General features: G+C 45.1%; 1 protein-coding gene across 4 annotated transcripts in view; it reads left to right on the top strand.

Annotated features, from left to right (window-relative positions):
- CRTC1 (CREB regulated transcription coactivator 1) overlaps nucleotides 1-24,993 on the top strand; it is a 1,360,738-nt gene that overhangs the window by 1,278,287 nt on the left and 57,458 nt on the right. For all 4 annotated transcript variants that reach the window (XM_075352648.1, XM_075352649.1, XM_075352651.1 and 1 more), the window contains one exon: nucleotides 1,206-1,289. In XM_075352648.1, the coding sequence (XP_075208763.1) occupies nucleotides 1,206-1,289 (84 nt within the window). The remainder of the gene's footprint in view (nucleotides 1-1,205; nucleotides 1,290-24,993) is intronic.

The raw sequence follows: 24,993 nt of genomic DNA on the forward strand, positions 1-24,993 counted from the left end.
CAATGATCATCTGCCCATCCTTTGACGTTTCAATCACAAGGCTAAGGTATCTCAATTGACAACTCTCAGTATTCTTTCAGGAAACCCCTTGTGGTTCTGAGTTCCTGCAATAGGAATAAATAAAAGTGTTATGCACTTTGTATAGAGACAGCCATGTGGATGCAGACTTGAACTAGTTTTACTTTACTGATGTTATAATTTACCTTAGGCCGGAGGGCGGCAGACTGCCAGGTGAGCGATGCAAGTCTCTCATGAGTGTGACTCCGGCCTAACACAGATGACAACATATGAGTACGTCAAAGGCTGTAAAGGGGTTAAAGAGCAACTGCCATTGTAATTTTTATTTCATAAATTAATATTACCCATGAAAATAAGAAATTTTAAAATATATCTTATATATTTTATTAGAGAAATCTGCTTCTTTCTCCCCTAGAATTCATCATTCATTTTCAAAATCCTCAATTCTTGGGTAAAATCTGTATTCAATGAAGACTGATTATTACATTACTCAAGAGATGACAGTTGCTACTGTTAAATTGGTTGTCCAAAGGCCGAGGAAATTTCAATCTATAATATATAATAATTTCTATGTATTTATTGCCCGAATCTTACATTTTTAATAAAGCCATACTAGAAATTAGTTTAAATTGGGGTAATAAATCGATAGGGATTTAGAATGAAATTTATTCAGCTTTTGAACCACCCTTTTAAGATTTTTATGGTGAGGGGAGGGAGTAGCTAGAATTAGATCTCCTTCCTCCCCCTCACTCTCCCGCCTACATAGAATTTTATCAATAGCAACTGTCATCTCATATTTCAATAATGTAACCATATCTTCACTGAATACAGATTTTCCCTGATAATTGTGAAAATTAATAATCATTCCAAGTGGAGAAAGAAGCAGAACTGGTGGAGGAAGGTTGAACTAGATGGACCTAGGTCTTTTTTCAACCTAAGTAACTATGTAACTATGTAACTATGTAATTTCTCTGATGAGATATAATACAAAGTTGCTTATTTTTATGTGAAATATTGATTTATTGCATAAAAAATATAAAATTATATTTATTCTTTAATGAGACTGTGTGACTCCTGAATGTCTTGCTTTTTTGTATTCTAGTTTACTAAACTCTTTTTAAAATCAATACATCAAAGCATTTTTTCAATATTTAAATATCAATTTAGTTTTTCTTTCTTTTTTGTAGCATTCAATTTTAGGCAGTGTGTTTGGAGATGCTTTTTATGACCAGCAGATGACTGTACGGCAAACAAATGCTTTGTCACACCAGGTATGTTGTATAATAAATGTTTTATTTATGCTGCCTATATTGTGCCAACATAATCTGCATCGCTTTACAGACACTGACGTCATTCACCGTCCTCATTATTGTTCACAATCTAAATTTAACTAAGCTTATTTTAAATTAAAAATATACTTATTCTACCTATATTGTTGAGTTAGCTTTCATTAAGAACCTTTCACCATATTTTACATGTTGAACTGGACACACCTATTTAATAGGGCCAACAGAGGTCTAATAACGGGTCCATTAACAGATTGTACAAATGGATCACTTTTTTTAACCGAGCCGCTAACAGATCTGTTATCATTTTATCTAGATAGATGCATAACTAGAGAGAAGAGATAGAATAGATAGGTAGATGAATTGATTGATAGAGAGAGAGAGAGATAGCTATATAACTTGTACAGCTATTTAGCAGAATTAAAAAATAATTTAAGAAAAAAATGACATGATGTCCCCCCAATTTTTATATCCAGCACTGGTACAGCAGCAGCTGCGGGCTGTAGTCCTCAGCTGTACCTTGGCTGTTTTTTTTTTTTTTAAATGGGGGGGACCTCACATCTTTTTCTTACATTTTTTAATTCAGCTAAATAGTTGTACAAGCTATCTCTCTATCAATCTATTCATCTATATATACTGTATATGTATTCTATATGTTTATTCATCTATCTCTATCTATTCTATTTCTTTTTTCCATCTATGCATCTATCTATCTTAACCTATTCTAATCTAAGTAGCATTTATGGAAAAAAGATCCATTAACTGATGGGTGAACAGACCCTTTACTAGCAGATCTGTTGCCCATATACTCCCATTATGTTTTAACAGATTCATTAGCGATCCCTATTTGGATCTGCACAAGAAAAGTTCTGCTCCAAGAATTTTTCGTCCATCATAAATAACGGATGGCTGATGGATTGAACCTAATGGATGACAAGTTATGACCAATCTGTTATCATTCCAGTCAATTGATCTGTTAATGGATTTATTTTTTTCAGAATTTGCATTTTCCAAACAGATGCAAATCTAAAATTATTACAAGACATGTGAATATACTGTAACGATGTGGGCCCCGAGTGTATGGGGGCCACACGCCAGGTATCGGGATTAACGCACACCGGAACAATTTGTCTCTTTAACAGACCATATGGTTTATTAACAGCTCAAATAAACCATGTGTTACGGGGGGCTGTCTGATAATAACCTAAAGGAGTATCAGACAGTCAGGGTCCACCGTGCAAAGACTCTGCTGCAGACTATGGCAGAGTGCAATACCTCTGTTAACTCACAGAAGGATATAATAAGTAAGTAAAGCAATTCCTCCCTTACTTGGAGGGTGTGTGGAATGATCTCTGTTAATAATCACAGAGACAAAGGCAATGTGTGCGAAATGGCACCTACCTAGGTCCGCTCTTCTAGTGGTGCAAAAGAGACGAACAGCAGCGTAAGCCGCACAAAGCTCCTACCTGCGTTCGCTCCACTAGTGTGCGAGGACACGAACCACTAGATATGGCACCTGCCTAGGTCCGCTCTTCTAGTGGTGCAAAAGAGACGAACCGCAGCGAAAGCCGCACAAAGCTCCTACCTCTGTTCGCTCCCCTAGTGTGCGAGGATACGAACAACTGCCAGACGCAGTATAAGGAACGTTACCCTAGCGGCAACGTCCACCTACGAGTCGAATCACAAGGCCCAGCCAGACCATGTGCCTCAGGCACCTGCCTATGTCCGCTCCCCTAAGAGGTAAGGATACGGACAGCAGCCGAAGCTGTAAGGTATAAGAACGCTACCCTGCCGGTAGCGCTCACCTAGCATAGACAGAGGAATGCCTAGAGGAACGCGCACAGAGCGTCTACTCTTATGCATGAACCAAGAGGACTGAGCGCCATGCGGCGTGTGTCAGGGTCTTATATAGACTCTGTGCCTCATCCAAGATGGAGGACACCAGAGCCAATCCGCTGCCAGAACGACAGGAGTGACGTCATGCTGGCCTATCACCGAGCAAGGCGTCACAAGCACATGACCAGCGACCAATCGGCATAGAAGGTGTCAGAGACATGTGACCTCGTGTCAGTGATGATGTCACCCACACATGTGCAATGGCTCCAAGATAGGACTTAGTCTCCGGCGCTCGCACATGTGCAGTAGCAAGAAATCTGGACTTAGTCTCCAGCGCTCGCACATGTGCAGTAGCAAGAAATCTGGACATAGTCTCCAGTGCTCGCAGCAACCGTAACAGTACCTCCCCCTCAAGGGCCCCCCTCCCGGCGACGCAGGTAATCGGCAACTAAGTCGGGAGCATGGACAGCCTCCTCAGGCTCCCAAGAGCGATGTTCCGGGCCGTAGCCCTCCCAATCTATCAAGAAGAACCTGCGCCCTCTAACCATCTTAGAACCAACTATGGCTCGTACCTCATAGCTAGAGCGAGAGGAATCAGAAGCAGGAGAGTGCACTTCACGAGCGTGAGGTAAAATTGCCGGCTTTAGCAGTGAAACATGGAATTTGTCATGGATCCTAAGATGGGCGGGTAACTTCAATTGGTAGACTACAGGATTTACCTGTCGAAGAACCTCATAAGGACCCAGGAAGCGAGGAGCAAATTTGACAGAGCTCACTCTAAGTTTCACGTTTTTTGCAGAGAGCCACACAAAGTCCCCTTGAGAAAAGACAGGAGCCGGGCGACGAAACCGATCGGACACCGTCTTCATACGGTCCTTAGCTGCTTGGATTGACTCTTGAGTCCGATCCCAAACCTCTCTGGCATTAGTTGCCCAGTCGGCCACAAGAGGAGGAGGTGCAGCAGCGGGAAACGGTACCGGTACCCTAGGGTGTTGCCCATTATTGAGTACGAACGGTGTCTGCCCAGTGGCCTCAGCCAGCGAATTGTTAAGGGCAAATTCTGCCCAGGGTAGGAGGGAGGACCAGTTATCGTGGTTCTCAGCAACAAAGTGTCGAAGGTATATAATCATAGATTGATTGGTACGCTCAACCAAACCATTGGTCTCCGGATGGTATGCCGAAGATAGATTCAACTCAATTTGCAGAAGGCTACAAAGATCTCGCCAGAAACGGGAAGCAAATTGTGGGCCTCTATCACAAATGATACGATCTGGCATCCCGTGAAGCCTAAAGACATGCTTGAGGAAAAGTTTGGCTAGTACCCTGGAAGATGGGATTCTCGATAACGGTACGAGATGAACCATCCGGGAGAAATGGTCCGTAATGACCCACACAAATCTATGTCCCTGTGAACATGGAAGATCACCCACAAAGTCCATGCCTACCACCTCCCATGGTCTATCTGGCACTGGTAAAGGATGCAAGAGCCCAGCCGGTCTCTGCCGTAATGGACGGTTGCGAGCACACGAGTAGCAGGAACCGACATATCTCTTGATGTGGCTGGCTAAGTGTGGCCACCAATGCCACCTCTCCAGTAACTCTCGTGTCCGCCTAATACCAAAATGCCCACCCACCTTTGAGGTGTGGGCCCATGACAGTATATCATTCTGTCGATCAGGCGGAATAAAGGTCTTGCCCGGTGGGATTTGGTCTAACATCACAGGGGAGAGCGTATGAAAAACCCTGGAGGGAAGGATAAGACGAGGTTCGTCAATCTCTTCCTGGGTAGAAAGCATAGAGCGAGACAGGGCGTCTGCCTTGTTATTCTTACTCCCAGACAGATAGTTGATGGAGAATTGAAAGCGGGAGAAAAACAAGGACCAGCGGGCTTGGCGAGGATTCAGACGCTGAGCGGTTTGTAAGTACGTCAGATTCTTATGGTCTGTATAGACCTGGAAAGGATGTTTCGCTCCTTCCAGCAAGTGACGCCACTCCTCCAAGGCGAGCAGTACCCTATCCCCAATGGTATAGTTTCTCTCTGCTGGTGAAAAGGTTTTAGCAAAGAAGAAACACGGCCTTTTTCTACCTGCACCGTTCTTTTGATACAAGACCGCACCAGCACCCACTGAAGAGGCATCAACCTCTAAGAGGAAGGGCTTACTCTCATCGGGTCTTTGAAGAACGGGAGCAGTTGAAAAGTGTCTTTTTACTGCCTCAAAAGCCTGAGATGTCTCAGTAGACCAGGCTTTGGGATTAGCACCTTTCTTAGTCAAGGCCACCAAAGGGGCCACCAAAGTAGAAAAATGGGGTATGAACTGCCTGTAATAATTTATGAATCCTAAGAAGCGTTGCACCGCCTTCAAGGAATGAGGTTCGGACCATTGCAGGACAGCAGAGAGCTTCGCAGGATCCATAGCCAGGCCCTTTTGTGAGATAATGTAACCCAAAAAAGGAAATGATGACTGCTCGAATACACATTTCTTGAGTTTAGCAAACAATGAGTGCTCCCTTAAACGGGAAAGGACACGAACGACATCCTGACGATGGGTCTCCAGATCAGGAGAAAAAATCAGGATGCCGTCCAGATACACCACTACTGAGGATAACAGGAAATCCCTGAACACATCGTTTACGAAGTCCTGAAATACTGCGGGTGCATTACATAACCCAAAAGGCATGACGAGGTATTCATAGTGACCGTCTCGGGTGTTAAAAGCGGTCTTCCATTCGTCACCCTTTCGAATTCGTACCAAGTTATACGCACCCCGCAGATCCAACTTCGTAAAAACTTGAGCTCCTCTCAGTCTGTCAAAGAGCTCCGAAATTAAAGGTAATGGGTATTTGTTCTTTATTGTGATTGCGTTGAGACCCCTGTAATCTATGCAGGGACGCAAATCACCCTCTTTCTTCCGAACAAAGAAAAACCCAGCTCCCGCGGGAGAGACAGACTTACGAATGAACCCCTTCTCTAAACTCTCTCTTATATAGGTCGACATGGCCTCCGACTCAGGTATCGTCAGGGGGTAAACCCTGCCTTTAGGTGGAACTGAACCTGGGATAAGGTCTATGGCACAGTCATACGGCCTATGGGGTGGAAGAACCTCAGCACCCTGTTTGGAGAACACGTCAGCGAAATCTAGATAGGGTGTAGGTATGAGAGAGAGATCAGTAGATGCAACCGCAATGACCTTAGGTGGTAAGGGAAGACATCGGGACTGACATTTCGAACCCCAACTAATAATGCTGTCAGACTCCCAGTCAATGTGAGGAGCATGAGTCCGAAGCCATGGAAGACCCAGAAGGACGTCGTCTATACCCTCAGGCAAAACAAGAAAAGAAATCTCCTCTATGTGACCCTGAGACAGGGAAAGGCGCAAGGGAACTGTCCTCAATGTAATGGAGTCAGACAACATAGTTCCATTAACAACACGGACAGGAATAGGCGCCTCTAACATGATAGAGGGAATATTGTGTCCCTTTACAAATCCTGAGGACACAAAAGTCCCGTCAGCTCCGGAATCCACAAAAGCCATAATAGGCCATGTATTCTCAGATAACGAGAGCTGACCTGGGATACAACACTTAGAGGGTGCAGAAGACGTCTCTAGTAACCCCCCTCTAATGGTTACTAGGCCAGGGAGTTTCCCTGACGACTAGGACACTTGTTGGCATAGTGCCCAGCCTGACGACATACGTAACATATAGGAGGACCAGACTTGCGTAGTCTGGAGGACGTATGACCTAACTCCATAGGAGTGGGAGATGTTTCAGATGCTGAGGAAGATGGTAGTGGACCCTCAACAACTGGAATAGCCCGATGCTTAGGGCGTGAGGAAGAGACCTCGAGTCTACGTTCCTTTTGGCGTACATCGATCCTCGTTGCTACTGTGATCAAGTCCTCCAGAGAAGCAGGGACCTCACGAGTATCAAGAGCATCCTTGACATAGCCTGCCAACCCTCTCCAGAAGATAGGAATCAACACCTTCTCTGGCCAATCTAGTTCTGCCACCAGAGTTCTAAAAGCAATGGCATAAGAACTAGTGGATAACGAACCCTGAGATAGATCTAACAGTCTCAGGGCCGCATCATGGGTAACCTGCGGACCCATGAATACCGCCTTAAGAGCATCAAGAAAGTCTTGATGTCTCAGAGTAACCACATCAGAGCGCTCCCATAGGGGAGTCGCCCATTCTAAGGCTTTGTCCTGAAGTAAGGAGATGAAAAAGCCTACACTGGACCTCTCCGTAGAGAAGCGAGAAGAGTTGACCTCTAGATGTATCTGACACTGACTAATGAAACCACGACATGATCTGGCATCGCCAGAATATCTGTTTGGCAGAGCAAGTCGAGGATCATGTGCAGCTGTCACCATGGTCTGAGGTTTATCCTCTATACTCTTGAGCCGTGACTCAAGTACTTGTATGTAACGGTGTAACTGCTGATATTCTGCCATAACTGCCAGACCCTAGGCTCAGTCCTAATGTTACGGGGGGCTGTCTGATAATAACCTAAAGGAGTATCAGACAGTCAGGGTCCACCATGCAAAGACTCTGCTGCAGACTATGGCAGAGTGCAATACCTCTGTTAACTCACAGAAGGATATAATAAGTAAGTAAAGCAATTCCTCCCTTACTTGGAGGGTGTGTGGAATGATCTCTGTTAATAATCACAGAGACAAAGGCAATGTGTGCGAAATGGCACCTACCTAGGTCCGCTCTTCTAGTGGTGCAAAAGAGACGAACAGCAGCGTAAGCCGCACAAAGCTCCTACCTGCGTTCGCTCCACTAGTGTGCGAGGACATGAACCACTAGATATGGCACCTGCCTAGGTCCGCTCTTCTAGTGGTGCAAAAGAGACGAACAGCAGCGTAAGTCGCACAAAGCTCCTACCTCTGTTCGCTCCCCTAGTGTGCGAGGATACGAACAACTGCCAGACGCAGTATAAGGAACATTACCCTAGCGGCAACGTCCACCTACGAGTCGAATCACAAAGCCCAGCCAGATCATGTGCCTCAAGCACCTGCCTATGTCCGCTCCCCTAAGAGGTAAGGATACGGACAGCAGCCGAAGCTGTAAGGTATAAGAACACTACCCTGCCGGTAGCGCTCACCTAGCATAGACAGAGGAATGCCTAGAGGAATGCGCACAGAGCGTCTACTCTTATGCATGAACCAAGAGGACTGAGCGCCATGCGGCGTGTGTCAGGGTCTTATATAGACTCTGTGCCTCATCCAAGATGGAGGACACCAGAGCCAATACGCTGCCAGAACGACAGGAGTGACGTCATGCTGGCCTATCACCGAGCAAGGCGTCACAAGCACATGACCAGCGACCAATCGGCATAGAAGGTGTCAGAGACATGTGACCTCGTGTCAGCGATGATGTCACCCACACATGTGCAATGGCTCCAAGATAGGACTTAGTCTCCGGCACTCGCACATATGCAGTAGCAAGAAATCTGGACTTAGTCTCCAGCGCTCGCACATGTGCAGTAGCAAGAAATCTGGACATAGTCTCCAGTGCTCGCAGCAACCGTAACACCATGCTAGGTCCCATAACAGAAAGATGCCATGCCTTGGCTTTCTCCTCAAAGTCCAACACATAACGTAAAGTCCACACACTCTTGGACTTCCTCACACGTGTCACTGACCCTTGTCAGTACTTGGCTTTATCCTCAAAGTCCAACATATAATATACAGTCCACACACTCTTGGACTTCCTCACACGTGTCACTGACCCTTGTCAGTACTTGGCTTTATCCTTAAAGTCCAATCCGGGTTACCTTCCTCTGAAGGCGGTTAGTGTTCTTACCAAGTTCCCCCTGGCTCCAGCCAGGCTTTGCACATGGACCTAAAAGCCCCTTCCTTCAGGAGAAGGTCTCCTGAGCAGAGCAAAACACCCTGCTTCTGCTCTCCCCGCTTCCAGCACACACACTGGAAGTCTAGAGCCAGTCTCTATCTAGACTGCCCTAGACACACTCCACCCAGGTTCAGAGACAGGATTGCTTTAACCCATGGAGCCACACCCACAGGTGGTAAGTAGTGTGTAATCAGCATCACACACCATTCCATGGCTCTGCATGTAATGCAATCCTGTGGAACCACAGGTCCCAGCCAACTTCACATTGCAGAGCACCCACGCTTCTGCAAAACATACCGGCCCTTTGTAATTCAGCCGGTTGATACGTCACAATACCCTAAAATGTTAATTAGTTTGTAATTTTGCCTCTCTTTTGTGGAGATTTTAGCAATCAAAGTATTTAGCACCTAATCAGTTAAGTTTAGTTAAGTCCAGTGGTTGTTTTCACTAAAGGTATTGTCACACATAACGAGATCGCTAGCGAGATCGCAGCTGTATTGTTCCTGCATCGCTGGTAAGATCTGACTGTGTGACATCTCACCTGCAACCTCCCAGCGACTTACCTGCGATCCCTATCAGGCCGCATCGTTTTCGGGATCGCTGGTAAGTCGTTGTGTGTGACTGGGCCTTAAGAGCCTGTACTACATCTCCCTGTATCAGTTGCTATCTGATAACTTTTGCTAAAGGGGTTGTCCACTACTTTAACATCGATGGCCTATCCTATCCGATCAATGTCTACCCCACTGATCAGCTGTTTTCGGTGCCAACGGAAGCAGTAGGCGGTCATAAATGCTCAGTTCCGGAGCTGCTCTGTCTTCTGATAGTGACCACAGTCGAGAACTGCACATCCACCTCCCATTCAAGTTAATAGGAGGTTGATATGCAGTGCCCAGCCTCTGTCAGAAGACGGGGTAGCTCCTGAACCGAGCATTTCCAGCTGCCTGCTGCAGCTGGTATCAAGAATAGCTGATATATGGGAGTGCCAGGTGTTGGACCCCAGCCGATAAGACATTAATGACCTATCCTAAAGATAAGCCATCAATGTTTAATTGGTGGCCAACCTCTTTGAAGCATGCCTGTCATTTTTATTTCATGAATCAATGATACACATGATAATAAGCAACTTTATAATATTTCTTATCAGACAAATCTGCTCCTTTTTCTGCCGAATTGTTCACTCACTATCAAAATTCTCAATTCTGAGGTAAAATCTGTATTCTGTAGATAAAAGAGGGAGGAGGGGGTGGACCTTTGACTCTAGCTCCTCACTCTTCTATGTACATAGAATCTCATCAGTAATAGCGTCTATCTCCTAGCTCAGTAATGGGAAAGTCTTCACAGAATACAGATTTTACCTCAGAATTGAGAATTTTGATAATGGCTGATCAATTATGGCAAAGAAAGAAACAATTTGTCTGAAAAGTTTTTTATTTTTTTTTATTTTTTTATTTTACAAAGTTGCTTATCATCATGGGTACTATAGATTTATGAAATAAAAATTAAAATGATGGTTACGCTTTAAGTCCAAGTGAGTGTTAACTCATTAGATGCCAAGTACTTTGATAACTAATATCCCCACAAAGGGGCTAAATTAAATGTATATCTCTGCAGCCAGTATTATATCATTGTCCAACTCAACATGAAAGATTTAAATCCTTCACGACCATGGACATACAGGTGTGTCTTATTTGGATGGGACTTCCAGACCTTAGACATAGTAGATTGTCTTGGAAATCGTGTGGATACAGGAACTGTGCCAACGCGATTGCCGCCAGGAGCTCTGCTTACCTGACAACAAATTGTGTTAATTATTTCTTGTTACCCTAGTAGATTTGACAAATTTGGAGTTAAAGCCACATTTTTGTGTTTACAAATGTAGTTTTTCATTTTCACAGCTCAAAGTTATAACAAAACATCTATATAAATTCCTTGAGGGGTCTAGTGTGAAGAACTGGGCACCCAGGGTTCACAGGTCACTACATTCACCACATACACCCTCACACTAGGAAGGTACCACCTGTCAACCACAAAGACTTGATTGCCTCCCTCAGAGTCAGACAGGCACACCAGGTGGGCGGAGTCAGGCAGAAAGACACGCCCCCCAAGGAGTCTGCTGGCCGGAGGCAGGAAAACAGTGAGGAGTTCAGTTCAGTACAGTAGAGTGGAGAGTAGCAAAGTACAGTTCTGCGCGGGGCCTGGGTTGGAGCCTAGGACCCCCCAAACAGTCAGGCAGGCAGACGGCAGTGGCTGCCTGCAGGAGACAGGGAATACGACCAGTGGAACCGTAAAGGACCGGGACCAGGTAGCGGCCCATCGGAACTGAACCGGGGAGCCAACAGGATACCGGAGCACCAGGAAGGGTACTCAGACCCTGAACTAGGCTATATGCCACCACCATAGTCGAATTAACTGATTGCGGTCTGGACCTCAGGGGTTCATTCCCACCAAAGTCCCGATTGAAGGCAACAGCCCAATCCGTCCGGATAGTAGCCACCGCCAAAGGCCAGAGATCCAAGGGCCAGCGTCTGCAGGCAAAGGGGCTCCTACGACATATACATGCCGGGGAGCGGACTACCAGTGCTCAGACACAGTGGTCAAACTACAAACACAGGTACAGGAGAAAGGCGGACATTGCCAACCCAACTAGGAAGCTGCAGCCGGCTGCGGGCCCCGTCCATCACCTCGTTTGGTTTACCAGTGACTTTGTGTGATTCAATCGTGAGTACACTTGTGCCCAAGGGCACCACACCGCAGCACTGCACCCTTCATCTCCCCAAACGGGCCCCGGGACCAACCGGCCCTACCCACGGATCTGAGCGGCTCGGCGGTCGTAGCCGAGGCCGCGGGGCGGTACACTAGTTTCCAAAATGGGGTCATTTGTGGGGGGTTTCTGCTGTTCTGGCACCTCAGGGGCTTTGCCATTGTGACATGACATCTGCAATGCATTCTAACTAAATCTGAACTCATATATGATGCTCATTCCCTTCTTCACTATGAAAATGAAACATTTGGGGTTAAAGCAACATTTTTGTGGTTATAAATTTATTTTTTCATTTTCACTGCTCAATGTTATAAAATGCTGCGACGCGCTTGAGAGCTCAAGGTGCTCACCAAACATCAAGATAAATTCCTTGAGCGGTCTACTTTCCAGAATGGGGTCACTTGTAGAGGATCAACAATATTTAGGCACATCACGGGCTCTCCGAACACAACATGGCGTACGCTATCTATTCTAGTCAATTTTGCACTATAAAATTCAAATAGCGCTCCTTCCCTGCCGAGCCCTGCCATGTGCCCAAAAAGTATTTTCTACCACATAAGGGGTATCTGTGTACTCAGGAGAAATTGCTTATATTTTACAGTGAATTTTCTCTTGTTACCCTTGTGAAAGTGCAAAATGTGATTAAAAGTAAACATTTTTGTAGGGAAAAAGTAAAATTTTCCTTTTTGTCCTTCTACATTGCCTGTGACTCACCTAAATTATTGGTTTTGAGTGCTTTGAGGTGTGCAGTTTTTAGAATGGGGTCACATTTGGGCATTTTTTGTAATATAGGCCTTTCTGTCACTTCAAATGTGATGTGGTCCCTAAAAAATGATTTTGAAAATTTTGTTGGAAAAATTAGAAATTGCTGATAAACTATGAACTATTCTAACTTTCTAACAAAAAAAGATTGTTTCAAAAATTTGTGCTGATGTAAAGCAGACGTGTGGGAAATGTTATTAACTTTTTTGCATGACATAATTTTTTGGGATAAAAATTAAAAGTTTGAAAATTTTGATAATTTTTGCTAAATTTCTGATATTCCGAATCACCAGGTTCCGTTGAAGCGTTCCAGAGTTATAACCTTTCAAATTGACACTATTCAGAAATGGGGAAAAAACATAGTCCGTCATGAAGGTGAATGACAGACTTAGGGCCGTTTCACACATCTGGCTTTTCGGCGCACTCCAATACAGTGTGATACAGTACAATGGCAGCAAGGCAACCTCCGGGTAACATGCTCCGGTCACATGACAGCATGTGACCGGAGCTTGTCGCGCTGCCATTGTACTGCATCACACTGTACTGGAGTGCGGCGGATCCGACAATCCGGAAAAAAGCCGGATGTGTGAAACGACCCTTAGGGGTAAAGGGAGTTAAAATTGACCTAAAATTTAGTCAAAGGCTGCATCTCATGCTTCATGTTCTGCTATCCCTCCATTAAATGAATGCTATTCCTTACACTGAGTGCATACCCTGTAGGAGTCTGAATCTTTTTAAAACTAAGCCAAAATTTATTAAGAGGCCCTCCTTTACATCTTTTGCTGCTTTTATTACAAACAGTCATTGGAATTATTGCTAGGTCTTCCACTGAGTGCATAGACTATACCAAAGATAGGAGTCTGAATCTTCTGAAAATTGTCCCAAAATTTAGTCCGAGGCTCTCCTCTACATCTCTTTTTCCATATATTACAATACATCCTTGGAATTTTTTTCTAGATATTTCACTGAGTGCATAGGCTGTACTGGGATAGGAGTCTGAATCTGTTTCAAAATTTAGTCAGAGGCCCTCCACTACATCTGTTGCTGTGTGTACAGTATGTGCAATTCCTCCATATAATTCTTGCTATGCCTTCCACTGAGTGCATAGGCTCTTCCAGGGTAGGAGTCTGAATCTTCTTAAAATTAACCCAAAATTTAGTCACAGGCCCTCCTCTACATATCTTACTGCTTGTATTGCAATCCATCCTTGAAACTGTTGCTATGCCTTCCACTGAGTGCATAGGCTATACAATTGTAGGAGTCTGAATCTTTTTCAAATGATAGTCTGAGAACCTCCTTTATGTGTCTTCTAAGTGATAGTATAGTCTTTTTTTCTTTTTATTTTCTGCAGCCGTTGGACTTAGGGGCACTTTGCACGCTGCGACATCGCACCTGCGATATCGTTGGGGTCAAATTGAAAGTAATGCACATCTGGCGCCGGTAGCGATGTCGGAGCGTGTAAAGCCTAGATACACCGATCACCAATCGCAAAAACATCACAATCGGGTGATCGGTGTAGCGTCGGTCATTTTCATAAATTCGCTGCAGCGACAGGTACGATGTTGTTTCTCGTTCCTGCGGCAGCACACATCGCTGTGTATGACGCCGCAGGAGCGAGGAACATCTCCTACCTGCGTCCCGGCTGCAATGAGGAAGGACGGAGGTGGGCGGGATGTTTACGTTCCGCTCATCTCCGCCCCTCCGCTTCAATTGGCCACCTGCCGTGTGACGTCGCTGTGACGTTGCACGACCCGCCCCCTTAGGAAGGAGGCGGGTCACCGGCCAGAGCGACGTCGCAGGGCAGGTGAGTGCATTTGAAGCTGCCGTAGCGATAATGTTCGCTACGGCAGCTATCACTAGATATCGCACCTGCGACGGGGGCGGGTTCTACGCTGCAGCGTCGGTAACACATTGTTACCGATGTCGCAGCGTGCAAAGTGCCCCTTAGTGCATAGGCTTTATAAGTGTAGGAGTTCCAATACCTGACAATTTTAACAGTATGTCTATGAGGCACTTATTTACAGTAGGGAAAATAAGAATTTGATACACTGCAAATTTTGAAAATTTTACCACCAAAAAAGAATGGAGAGGTCTGTAATTTTTTTGTAGGTACACTTCAACTGTGACAGACAGAATAAAAAAAATCCAGAAATCACACTGTATGATTTTTAAATAATTAATTTGCATTTTATTATTTTATTGTGTGAAATAAGCATTTGATCACCTACCAACCAGCAAGAATTCTGCTCTTGTGGCACCCCAGGGTTTCGATTGCCACAGATATACCTGTACCTGGGGCAGGGAAGGATCTCCACATCAGGTAATCCCACAAATAATACCTTCCACTCCAAGCCTGGAGGCAGAGCCCTACAAGCTGAGCTCAGGTGAAGTTCCCTTTAAATCCAGGTCTGGAGGCGGAGTCAGAGAGTGACAGTTGTCAGTTGAGCTCGAGCGAGGACTGGGAACACATCAACATGGAGAGGGCTGTGCTAAGCCAGTACGAGTATCTGTGAGACAGACCAGACTGAAGGATCCAGGAGTGAGGCAAAAGAGGAGTGACCGGGGAGGAGGAGCCAGACCGGTTCATCCCCGAGGAACAGCGCTGACTACCGGACACCGGCGTCCGAGATTGTGACCAGAGGCTAGGGAGACTACAGATCTCGTGGCCGCAGGAGCACCTGAAGGCAAAGCCGCTTCACAGAGCTTAGGGACTGCAGTGAGTACAGCAGTGCCCCTTAGAGGAGCTCCCGTCACCTGTCATACAGGTGAACCGGTGAAAGAGAGTGTCAAGGTATAGCTCTAGGCAGCCTAGGACCAAGGAGAGACACAGCGCAGCAGGGAGGTCTCACAACTCACCTGGTGTAGAGATCCTGAACTGTTCCCAGATCACCAAAAATTGTCACATCAGAAACTGTACCCTGAATAATACCTGCAAGTAAAACCTGGTCAGAGTTAATGAATTGGTGTGACATAATTTATTTCTCTCATCTGAGGAGCCATAGGCTGCTGCACTAAAGTAATAGTTGAAAAGGCTGTGAAGAAAAACTGCCATATCTGTGTAAAGACTACTAAAACTGCCCTGGGGATCCCGCTTCACCTATGGGAAGCGTAAACAACTGACTGCCTAATCATCACCCTGGAGGTCTGACCTGCAGCTCCAGTAACCATACTGGAACGTAGGTGGTGTCACAAAATACTTTTATTATTTATTTTTTTATTTTTATTTTTTATTTGTTTACTAGTAACTGACTTTCAGCGACCATCAGGGCCACGGGACCAGGCACAGGCCCCCTGACATAATCCCATTAACCAATGCCCACAACCGAGTACCCCACGGCCCTGGGGCAAGTCAGCTGTTGACGTCACGAATAGGATCTTCGTGCCCATAATCAACGGGTACTGTGTGCAGTGTATTGACTGTGTTGAACTGTAATTGGGCCACCATAACTGTGCCACAGCGAGGATGGGGACGCAAGAGGATGCTGATGCCGCCGGAGCAGCTGCAGCACCTGAAGCTGTAGCTCCTTTCATGCTGCTTGCTCTACCGTATGTCCCGGGGTGGCATGGTTACCGCAATATGGTGAGGAACCCAATATTCTAGCTGAATTTTGAGAAAAAATGTGCAATATCCTGGATATATACTCTGACTGACAAGCAAAGGTACGTCAAAGAGGGGGGGAACTAGCACTGCTTGAGAAGGGCATGCAAAAAAAAATGTTTTAGTGTAAATTCACAATTATTCCAACTGTACTATAATGAAAATTGAGATTTTTAGCAAATGATTGATCAATAATTTGAGCCGCTCCTGCCAACGTCAAGGCAAATCTCTATAGGGGGGTCCTAACTCTATATTTATATTTTCAATGTGCCATACGGCTAACTAATTAAATTAAAACCAGAACCATAAAGCACACATATACCTGATACATGTCAGAACCGCTCCCATGCTGCAAAAACAGGCTAAACTGTGAATAAAGGCAGTCTACGTCCCAGCACGTGCAGCTGTGTGCCGCACACACTGGGACAATGTCAAGACTAGCCCTCACAGTGCCCACCCAGCAGTCATGAATGAAGGCGGAGCAGGCCCAAGCATATGTTGCTTAAATAGCAATGCCTGTGGAAAGGGCGTGGTAGCTGTGTGTGAACAGACACCAAATTGTATATATGTAGATAGAAACAGAAGGAATATGCAAACCAAAGTCAGGCGTGCACGGCATGGCGGGGGTCAGCCATCAAACTAAAGTACAGTTATATGAAAAAGTTTGGGCACCCCTATTAATGATAACCTTTTTTCTTTATAACAATTTGGGTTTTTGCAACAGCTATTTCAGTTTCATATATCTAATAACTGATGGACTCAGTAATATTTCTGGATTTAAATGAGGTTTATTGTACTAACAGAAAATGTGCAATCCGCATTTAAACAAAATTTGACCGATGCAAAAGTATGGGCACCCTTATCAATTTCTTGATTTGAACACTCCTAACTACTTTTTACTGACTTACTAAAGCACTAAATTGGTTTTGTAACCTCATTGAGCTTTGAACTTCATAGGCGTATGTATCCAATCATGAGAAAAGGTATTTAAGGTGGCCACTTGCAAGTTGTTCTCCTATTTGAATCTCCTATGAAGAGTGGCATCATGGCCTCCTCAAAACAACTCTCAAATGATCTGAAAACAAAGATTATTCAACATAGTTGTTCAGGGGAAGGATACAAAAAGTTGTCTCAGAGATTTAAACTGTCAGTTTCCACTGTGAGGAACACAGTAAGAAAATGGAAGAACACAGGTACAGGTCTTGTTAAGCCCAGAAGTGGCAGGCCAAGAAAAATATCAGAAAGGCAGAGAAGAAGACCTGCAGCATCATCTTGCTGCAGATTGTGTCAATATGCATCGGTCAACAATACAGCGCACTTTGCACAAGGAGAAGCTGTATGGGAGAGTGATGCGAAAGAAGCCATTTCTGCAAGCACGCCACAAACAGAGTCGCCTGAGGTATGTAAAAGCACATTTGGACAAGCCAGTTACATTTTGGAAGAAGGTCATGTGGACTGATGAAACAAAGATTGAGTTGTTTGGTCATACAAAAAGGCGTTCTGCATGGAGGCAAAAAAACACAGCATTCCAAGAAAAGCACTTGCTACCCACAGTAAAATTGGGTGGAGGTTCATCATGCTTTGGGGCTGTGTGGCCAATGCCGGCACCGGGAATCTTGTTAAAGTTGAGGGTCGCATGGATTCAACTCAATATCAGCAGATTCTTGACAATAATGTGCAAGAATTAGTGACGAAGTTGAAGTTACGCAGGGGATGGATATTTCAGCAAGACAATGATCCAAAACACCGCTCCAAATCTACTGAGGCATTCATGCAGAGGAACAATTACAATGTTCTGGAATGGCCATCCCAGTCCCCAGACCTGAATATCATTGAACATCTGTGGGATGATTTGAAACGGGCTGTCCATGCTCGGTGACCATCAAACTTAACTGAACTGGAATTGTTTTGTAAACAGGAATGGTCAAATATACCTTCATCCAGGATCCAGGAACTCATTAAAAGCTACAGGAAGCGACTAGAGGCTGTTATTTTTGCAAAAGGAGGATCTACAAAATATTAATGTCACTTTTATGTTGAGGTGCCCATACTTTTGCATCGGTCAAATTTTGTTTAAATGCGGATTGCACATTTTCTGTTAGTACAATAAACCTCATTTCAATCCAGAAATATTACTCAGTCCATCAGTTATTAGATATATGAAACTGAAATAGCTGTTGCAAAACCCAAATTGTTATGAAGAAAAAAGGTTAACATTAATAGGGGTGCCCAAACTTTTTCATATGACTGTACGTCAAAGAATGGGGGAGCCAGCACTGCTTGAGAATGGCATGCAAAAAAAAACCTTTTTTCCTTTTTTTTTTTAGTGTAAATTCACAATTATTCCAACTGTACAGTAATGCAAATTGAGATTTTTAGCAAATGATTGATCAATAATTTGAGCCACCCCTGCCAACAAGGTAAATCTCTATAGGGGGGTCCTCACTCTATATTTATATTTACAATGTGCCATATGGCTAACTAATTAAATTAAAAACAGAACCATATTAAAGCATACATATGCCTGATACATGTTGCTTTAATATGGTTCTACATTTTTGAATTTGAGGCTGCATGGCACAATCTAAATATTAAATGTTAAATATAGTGTATTATCCCCTATTGAGATTTGCCATGACGTGGCAGGGGTGGCTGAAAAGGTTGATCAATTTTTTGCTAAAAATCTCATTTTTGTATTGTAGCACACCTGGAATTTTTTATGAATTTACACTTTTAATTTTACGCACTCCATTGTTCAAGTAGTGCTGGCTCCCCCCTTTTTGATGTATATTGGTTTGGTGGTTAACCCACACCATGCTGTGCACACCTCGTCTGGCTTGCAGATTCCCACTGTTTCTACCAAAATTATATATTGGTTGGTGTTCACACTTCAGCACCTCCCCCCTTCTCCACAGGCTTTTCAATTAAACACTATTTACTTGGGCCTGTTCCGCCTTCATTCATGGACCCTGGTCTGGCACTGTGAGGGTAAGTTCTGACATTATCCTGGTGTGTGTGGTGTTCGCTGCACATACTGGGACCTGGGCTACCTTTATTTGCAGTTGCCTCTCCTTGCGAACATGGAAGCGGTTTCTGATATGGTTACAGGTAAATGTGTTGCTTTAATATAGTTCTACATTTTTGAATTTGAGGCCGCATGGCACAATCTAAATATTAAATATAGTGTAGGACCCCCCTATTGAGATTTGCCGTGACGTGGCAGGGGTGGCTCAAAAGGTTGATCAATTTTTTGCTAAAAATCTCATTTTTGTATTGTAGCACAGTTGGAATTTTTTATGAATTTACACTTTTAATTTTTCGCACGCCATTTTTCAAGCAGTGCTGGCTCCCCCCCTTTTTGATGACAAGCAAAAAGTGTCTGTCTTGCAGGGGCAGTTAACAGGTGCAGCAGAGCGTGAGGTTAAATCCTTGCTGAATGCAGATAAAAGGACAATAACCCAGATATTTGCTAATTTAAAAGCTTCTTTTGAAACTCATACTGTAGCCGAGTTAAAAATGAGGTTTTACAGCTGCAAACAAAAGCCGCAGGATAGCATTCAGGATTATGCATTGAGCCTTCAGGAGGCTCTGCGGGCTGTAAAGCAGGTAAACCCTGAAAGCGTGTGGGAGGAGGATAAAATGTTAATTGAACAGTTTCTTGAGGGGTTATATTCACCAATCCATCAAACACAGCTGTGTCTATGGGTCATGGAGCATCCGAGTCTAAACTTTGTAACCCTGAAGAACAGGGCCATTAGGGCACTGCGAGTCACTGTGAATACAAACCCGGTACCAAAGCCGTGGCGACCCATAACCTCTCCCTCAGAGGTGGCACTCCCTTCCTTAACTCCAGCAGAAATCAATGGACAAACTGTAACACCTGGAGCCTCTGATAACTTGCGTTCCCAGGTACAGCAGCTGACAAAAGATGTGGCCATGCTCCTAAAGGACATGCAACTTCAGCAGAAACTTCAGTCGTTGGAGAGGATCCAGTTAGCTGACAGCCCCGAGAACATCCCGTGGATGCGAGGAAGGAGGACCTCGTCGCCCAGAAGAAGACCCAACAACCACTACGAATTGTCAGGACAGCCTGTCTACCGCCGTTGCAATGAGACGGGCCACTTTGCCAGGTCATGTCCTTTAAACCAGCGGCTCCTGGGGCAGCGGGCCGATCCTCAGGAATAAAATGATCAGGCCCGTCGATGTGGCGCGATAGATATGTGGGAGGACGGCCATTCCTATCTTTCGTGTTAGAAGGCATTCCCACATCTGCTCTATTGCACACTGGCTTGCAGGTGACGATGATCCCGCATATTCTTTACAAAAGATTTTGGGCCGATTCTGAACTCACTCGCCCAGACCCTGACCTATATATGCTGTTAATGGACAGCCGGTGTCAAAAGTAGGTTTCAAGGAGGTAACGATAAAGATGGGGAGGAAGGAGCTAAAGGGCCAAGGACTTATTGTGGTGGAAACTGATTGTCATGAAAGAAATCCAACAATAATACTAGCCACTAATGTTATTGAAAATTGTCTAGGCGAAGTTCTTTTCTTGCTCCAGCAGGTTGCAGAAACTGCCAGCACCGGGCAGCAGAGGGCCCTACAGAAAGAGATCAAGGCCCTTCTGCAGAGACAACAGTTAGAGTTGTCTGGTTGGGATATCGGCAGTGTACGGGTAAGCGACCCATTCTCCATTGTGTTACCGCCCAAGAAATGAAGTGATGATTTGGTGTCTGGCAGTGATAGGCCTCAGAGGGCAGGATTACCAGGCAATGGTAAAGCCCATGTACTCACATAGTAGGCCCACAGTCCTGACAGCCAGAGGGGTAGTTATTGTACGCAAAGGGAGGATACCTGTACGAGTTTTAAACTGTGGACTGAGAAGAGGCCAGGCTGTCCAGATATGCTACTGTTGCCAAGTTGTTTACTGTCAATAACAACTCAATCCAGGCAGTGGATCCCTTGACCCCGTTCGACCAGGCAGAGGACAACAGCTCCAAGGGATAGCTGGAGGACTGGTGTCAGAAGCTGATGTCGGCAATGATTCCACCCCTTCTTACTAAAGACAGGGAGTTTATCAGGTGGTACAGGAATATGAACGGGTCTTTAGTAAGCATCCATTAGACTTTGGGCGGATAAAGGGGGTTCACCGTTAGAGATGAGCGGTGTTCTAATCGAACTGTTTGCCAATCTCAAGTTCGACCTCTTTTTGGCAATGTTCGAGTCGTTCGACGAACTCAAACGATCACCTTCACGTTCGACAGTTCGAGTTGCCGTTCGATAACGGTTCAATCACCAAAAGCGTAGCTAGTTACTAGGTGGCTTTTCACAGTTAGGCCTTGTGCGCACTAGGCGTTTTTGCCACATTTTTAGCGGCGTTTTTACCGCGTTTTTGTGCTGAAAACGCAGTGACATTGCTTCCCCAGCAATGTCTATGGGTTTTCAGAAGTGCTGTCCGCACACAGCGTTTTTTTGTAGCTGCGTTTTTGTGGTGACCACAAAAATGCAGCATGTCAATTATTTCTGCGTTTTTCACTGCGTTTTTCACCCATTGAGTTCAATGAGATGTTCAACAACGCAATGAAAAACGCATATAGCTGCGTTTCTATGATTAAAAACGCAGCTATAAACGCAAGGGGTGGGTACTACAGTGACGTGTACAGGAAGAGGATTCCTTCTGTTGGTAAACACAGAAGCATGAATCCTCCCGGTACCGTCACCGCTGCCTCCACCTCCCGTCCGGTGCCATGTCAGCTCCGTGCAGCGCCATGTCTGGGCGGGAGGTGGAGGCAGCGGCGAAAACCAAAGTGAACAGTAGAAAAATAAAAAAATGTCATATATACTCACCTGTCTGCAGAGTCCCGGTGCCATGCCCGCTCCCATCTACTCCCGGTACCGCCACTCTGCCTGTGTGCAGTCTCCCCGGGGCAGGACCTTGCTTGCAGGACCTGGCGGTGGATCACCTGATGCAGTCACGTGACGCATCAGCTGATCGTAATTCTCGCGGGGTCGCCGGCTTTTTCGCGCCCGGCCAGCTATCAGCTGATCCTGCCGTCAGGGGACTTCATCAGCTGATTACCGGCAGCTCCTGCGGCGATCGGACAGGATCAGACTCTCATCCGATCGCTGAAGGAGCTGCCGGTAATCAGCACATAAGTGAGTATGTATTTATTTATTTATTTTTTTTTCTACTGATGCATCAGCTGATTGTATAATCAGCTTTTATACAATCAGCTGATGTGTCATGTGATTCACGTAGTTTAACCTGACACATCATCTGATCGCTTTGCCTTCCAGCAAACCGATCAGATGATATTGGATCCGGATTGGACGGCGCGGGACCCTTGACCCAGGATTACTGCGGAGGGGGGTTCTTTATTTCAATAAAGATGGAGTCACTAATTGTGTTGTGTTTTATTTCTAATAAAAATATTTTTCTGTGTGTTGTGTTTTTTTTTTTTTATCATTACTAGAAATTCATGGTGGCCATATCTAATATTGGCGTGACACCATGAATTTCGGGCTTAGGGCTAGCTGATAATATACAGCTAGCCCTAACTCCATTATTACCCAGCTAGCCACCCGGCATCAGGGCAGCTGGAAGAGTTGAATACAGCGCCATGAAGATTAATGAAGATTCATGAAATAATTAAAAAAAAAAGGGCTTCTCTATATTTTTGGTTCCCAGCCGGGTACAAAAAGGCAGCTGGGGGTTGGGGGCAGCCCGTACCTGCCTGCTGTACCCGGCTAGCATACAAAAATATGGCGAAGCCCATTTTTTTTTTTTTCTTTTTGGGCAAAAAACTGCATACAGTCCTGGATGGAGGATGCTGAGCCTTGTAGTTCTGCAGCTGCTGTCTGCTCTCCTGCATACACTAGTGAATGGAGCATGCTGAGCCTTGTAGTTCTGCAGCTGCTGTCTGCTCTCCTGCATACACTAGTGAATGGAGCATGCTGAGCCTTGTAGTTCTGCAGCTGCTGTCTGCTCTCCTGCATACACTAGTTCTGCAGCTGTCTGCTCTCCTGCATACAATGAACATTTTGAAGAAGGAAATGACGTCAGACCTTTTTTTTTTTTCTTTTTTTTTTCATCAACAATATTTAATGGCATTGTGCACTGATTAAAAACGCAGTGAGCAAAAACGCAGCAAAAAACGCACCAAATCGCGGCAAAAACGCATGCGTTTTTGTCGCGTTTTTTTAGCCGCGGGTGCGTTTTTTGAGACATAAATGCACATAAAAACGCAGCGTGAAAAAAACGCCTAGTGCGCACATACCCTAATACTGTAATTCAATGTTAATAATAATAATAATAATAATAATATTATCCAAATTCAGCGTATAGTGTGCGGGGGGAGGCGGGGTTTAGATCAGTGCTGCTGAGTGCTGAAAGAATGTCGATCGCCATTTTTTTTCCCTAACCTTGCATCCAGTGGGGCGGGCCAGGCTGTCAGCCAATCACAGACACACACACAGCAAAGTGCATTTTTGGCAGGCAAGCAAGGGCATTTGTCATTTGCTGTGTATGTCACATGTCCTTGCCCTATAAGACCCGGCCATTTTCCCCATTGCCACCATTATCTCAGTGCTGCGGATGTGTGTCAGTCACCGCTCCTGCTGCTGCTGCTGCTGTGGGCGCTATAAAGTGCAATCGAGACATCGGTTTAGGGAGTAGGGATTAGTTGTAATTTCAGCCCTTTTAAGGGCTAGATTAGAGCAGTTCATAGCAATTTTTGCTAGGCAGGTCTGTGCCAGCGCTGTGCAAGTGTTTTTTACAGCATCTGTCAAAATCAGCTCAGGCAATTCCTTTGGGCATAGTATCAGTGTGTGATAGTGGTGTAGCACTGCTGTCAAGAAAGCTACTCCACCTCTCCATCTGTAGTAGCCAATTGTTAACTGCAAAAAGTCCAGGCAATCCCTTGGGCATAGTATCAGTGTGTGATAGTCAGTGGCGTAGCACTGCTGTCAAGAAAACTACCCCACCTGTTGTGAATGTTAGTTATGTCTTGGCTGCTGGGAGGCTCCCTCTGGTGGCCAGGAAGGGTTTGGACAGAGACCAGGTGGGTTGTGCAGTGGGTGTTTCCTTTCCTAACTCTCTGCTTATTTAAGTCCTGGTCTGATTGCAGGCTGTTGCCGGATGTCAGTTGTTCTTTGTATCTCTAGCCTGCTTGATCCTGCTTTACACCACATCTTCCCCAGATAAGTGCTTGCTCTTTATTTATTGTCTGGTTCTTTTGTTTATCTGGGTTTGTCATTTTGCTGTGGTTATTTTCAGTTTATTTGCTTGCAGGGATTTTCCCCCTTAGTGGATTGTTGAGGAACTCCCTGCAGTTCTGTGTGGAGTATAGCTCCTTTGGGTCCATGTGTTTGTGGCTTGTTGACTTTGTTATGATTCTTGTTTTCTGTTCATTGGTATGATAAGGGCACCTGGTATAGGACGGAGTTCAGATCGAGCGATCTGAGGGCCTTTTTGTACTATCAGGAAGTTGGTATTTTGCAAGGTTTTTCTCTAGCAACCATCAGTCTCTTTCCTGTCCTTTCCTATTTTAGTCAGCGGGGGCCTCACCTTTTGCTAATCCTGTCATCTACCTGTGTATTGTGTTTTTCCTATATCACCGCAGTCTTTGAATGTGGGGGGCTTGCTATTCTTGTCTATTTTCTGAGGCAGAGAGTTATTCATATTTCCTACCTTTAGGATAGTTAGTTCTCCGGCTGGGTTCGCGGTGCACAGGATGTTAGTTCACCCCTCGGCTACTTCTAGTTGTGTTGGTTAGTAAGGGGATGGCGGCCAGATTAGTTGCCAATGCTCTTGTCACCTTTTTGCCAATGATTTGTGGTGGTCTTCCATGGTTCCGGATCATAACAGTACATCCG

The sequence above is a fragment of the Anomaloglossus baeobatrachus genome, chromosome 1, assembly GCF_048569485.1.
Source record: "Anomaloglossus baeobatrachus isolate aAnoBae1 chromosome 1, aAnoBae1.hap1, whole genome shotgun sequence".
In the NCBI taxonomy this organism is placed as follows: Eukaryota; Metazoa; Chordata; class Amphibia; order Anura; family Aromobatidae; genus Anomaloglossus; species Anomaloglossus baeobatrachus.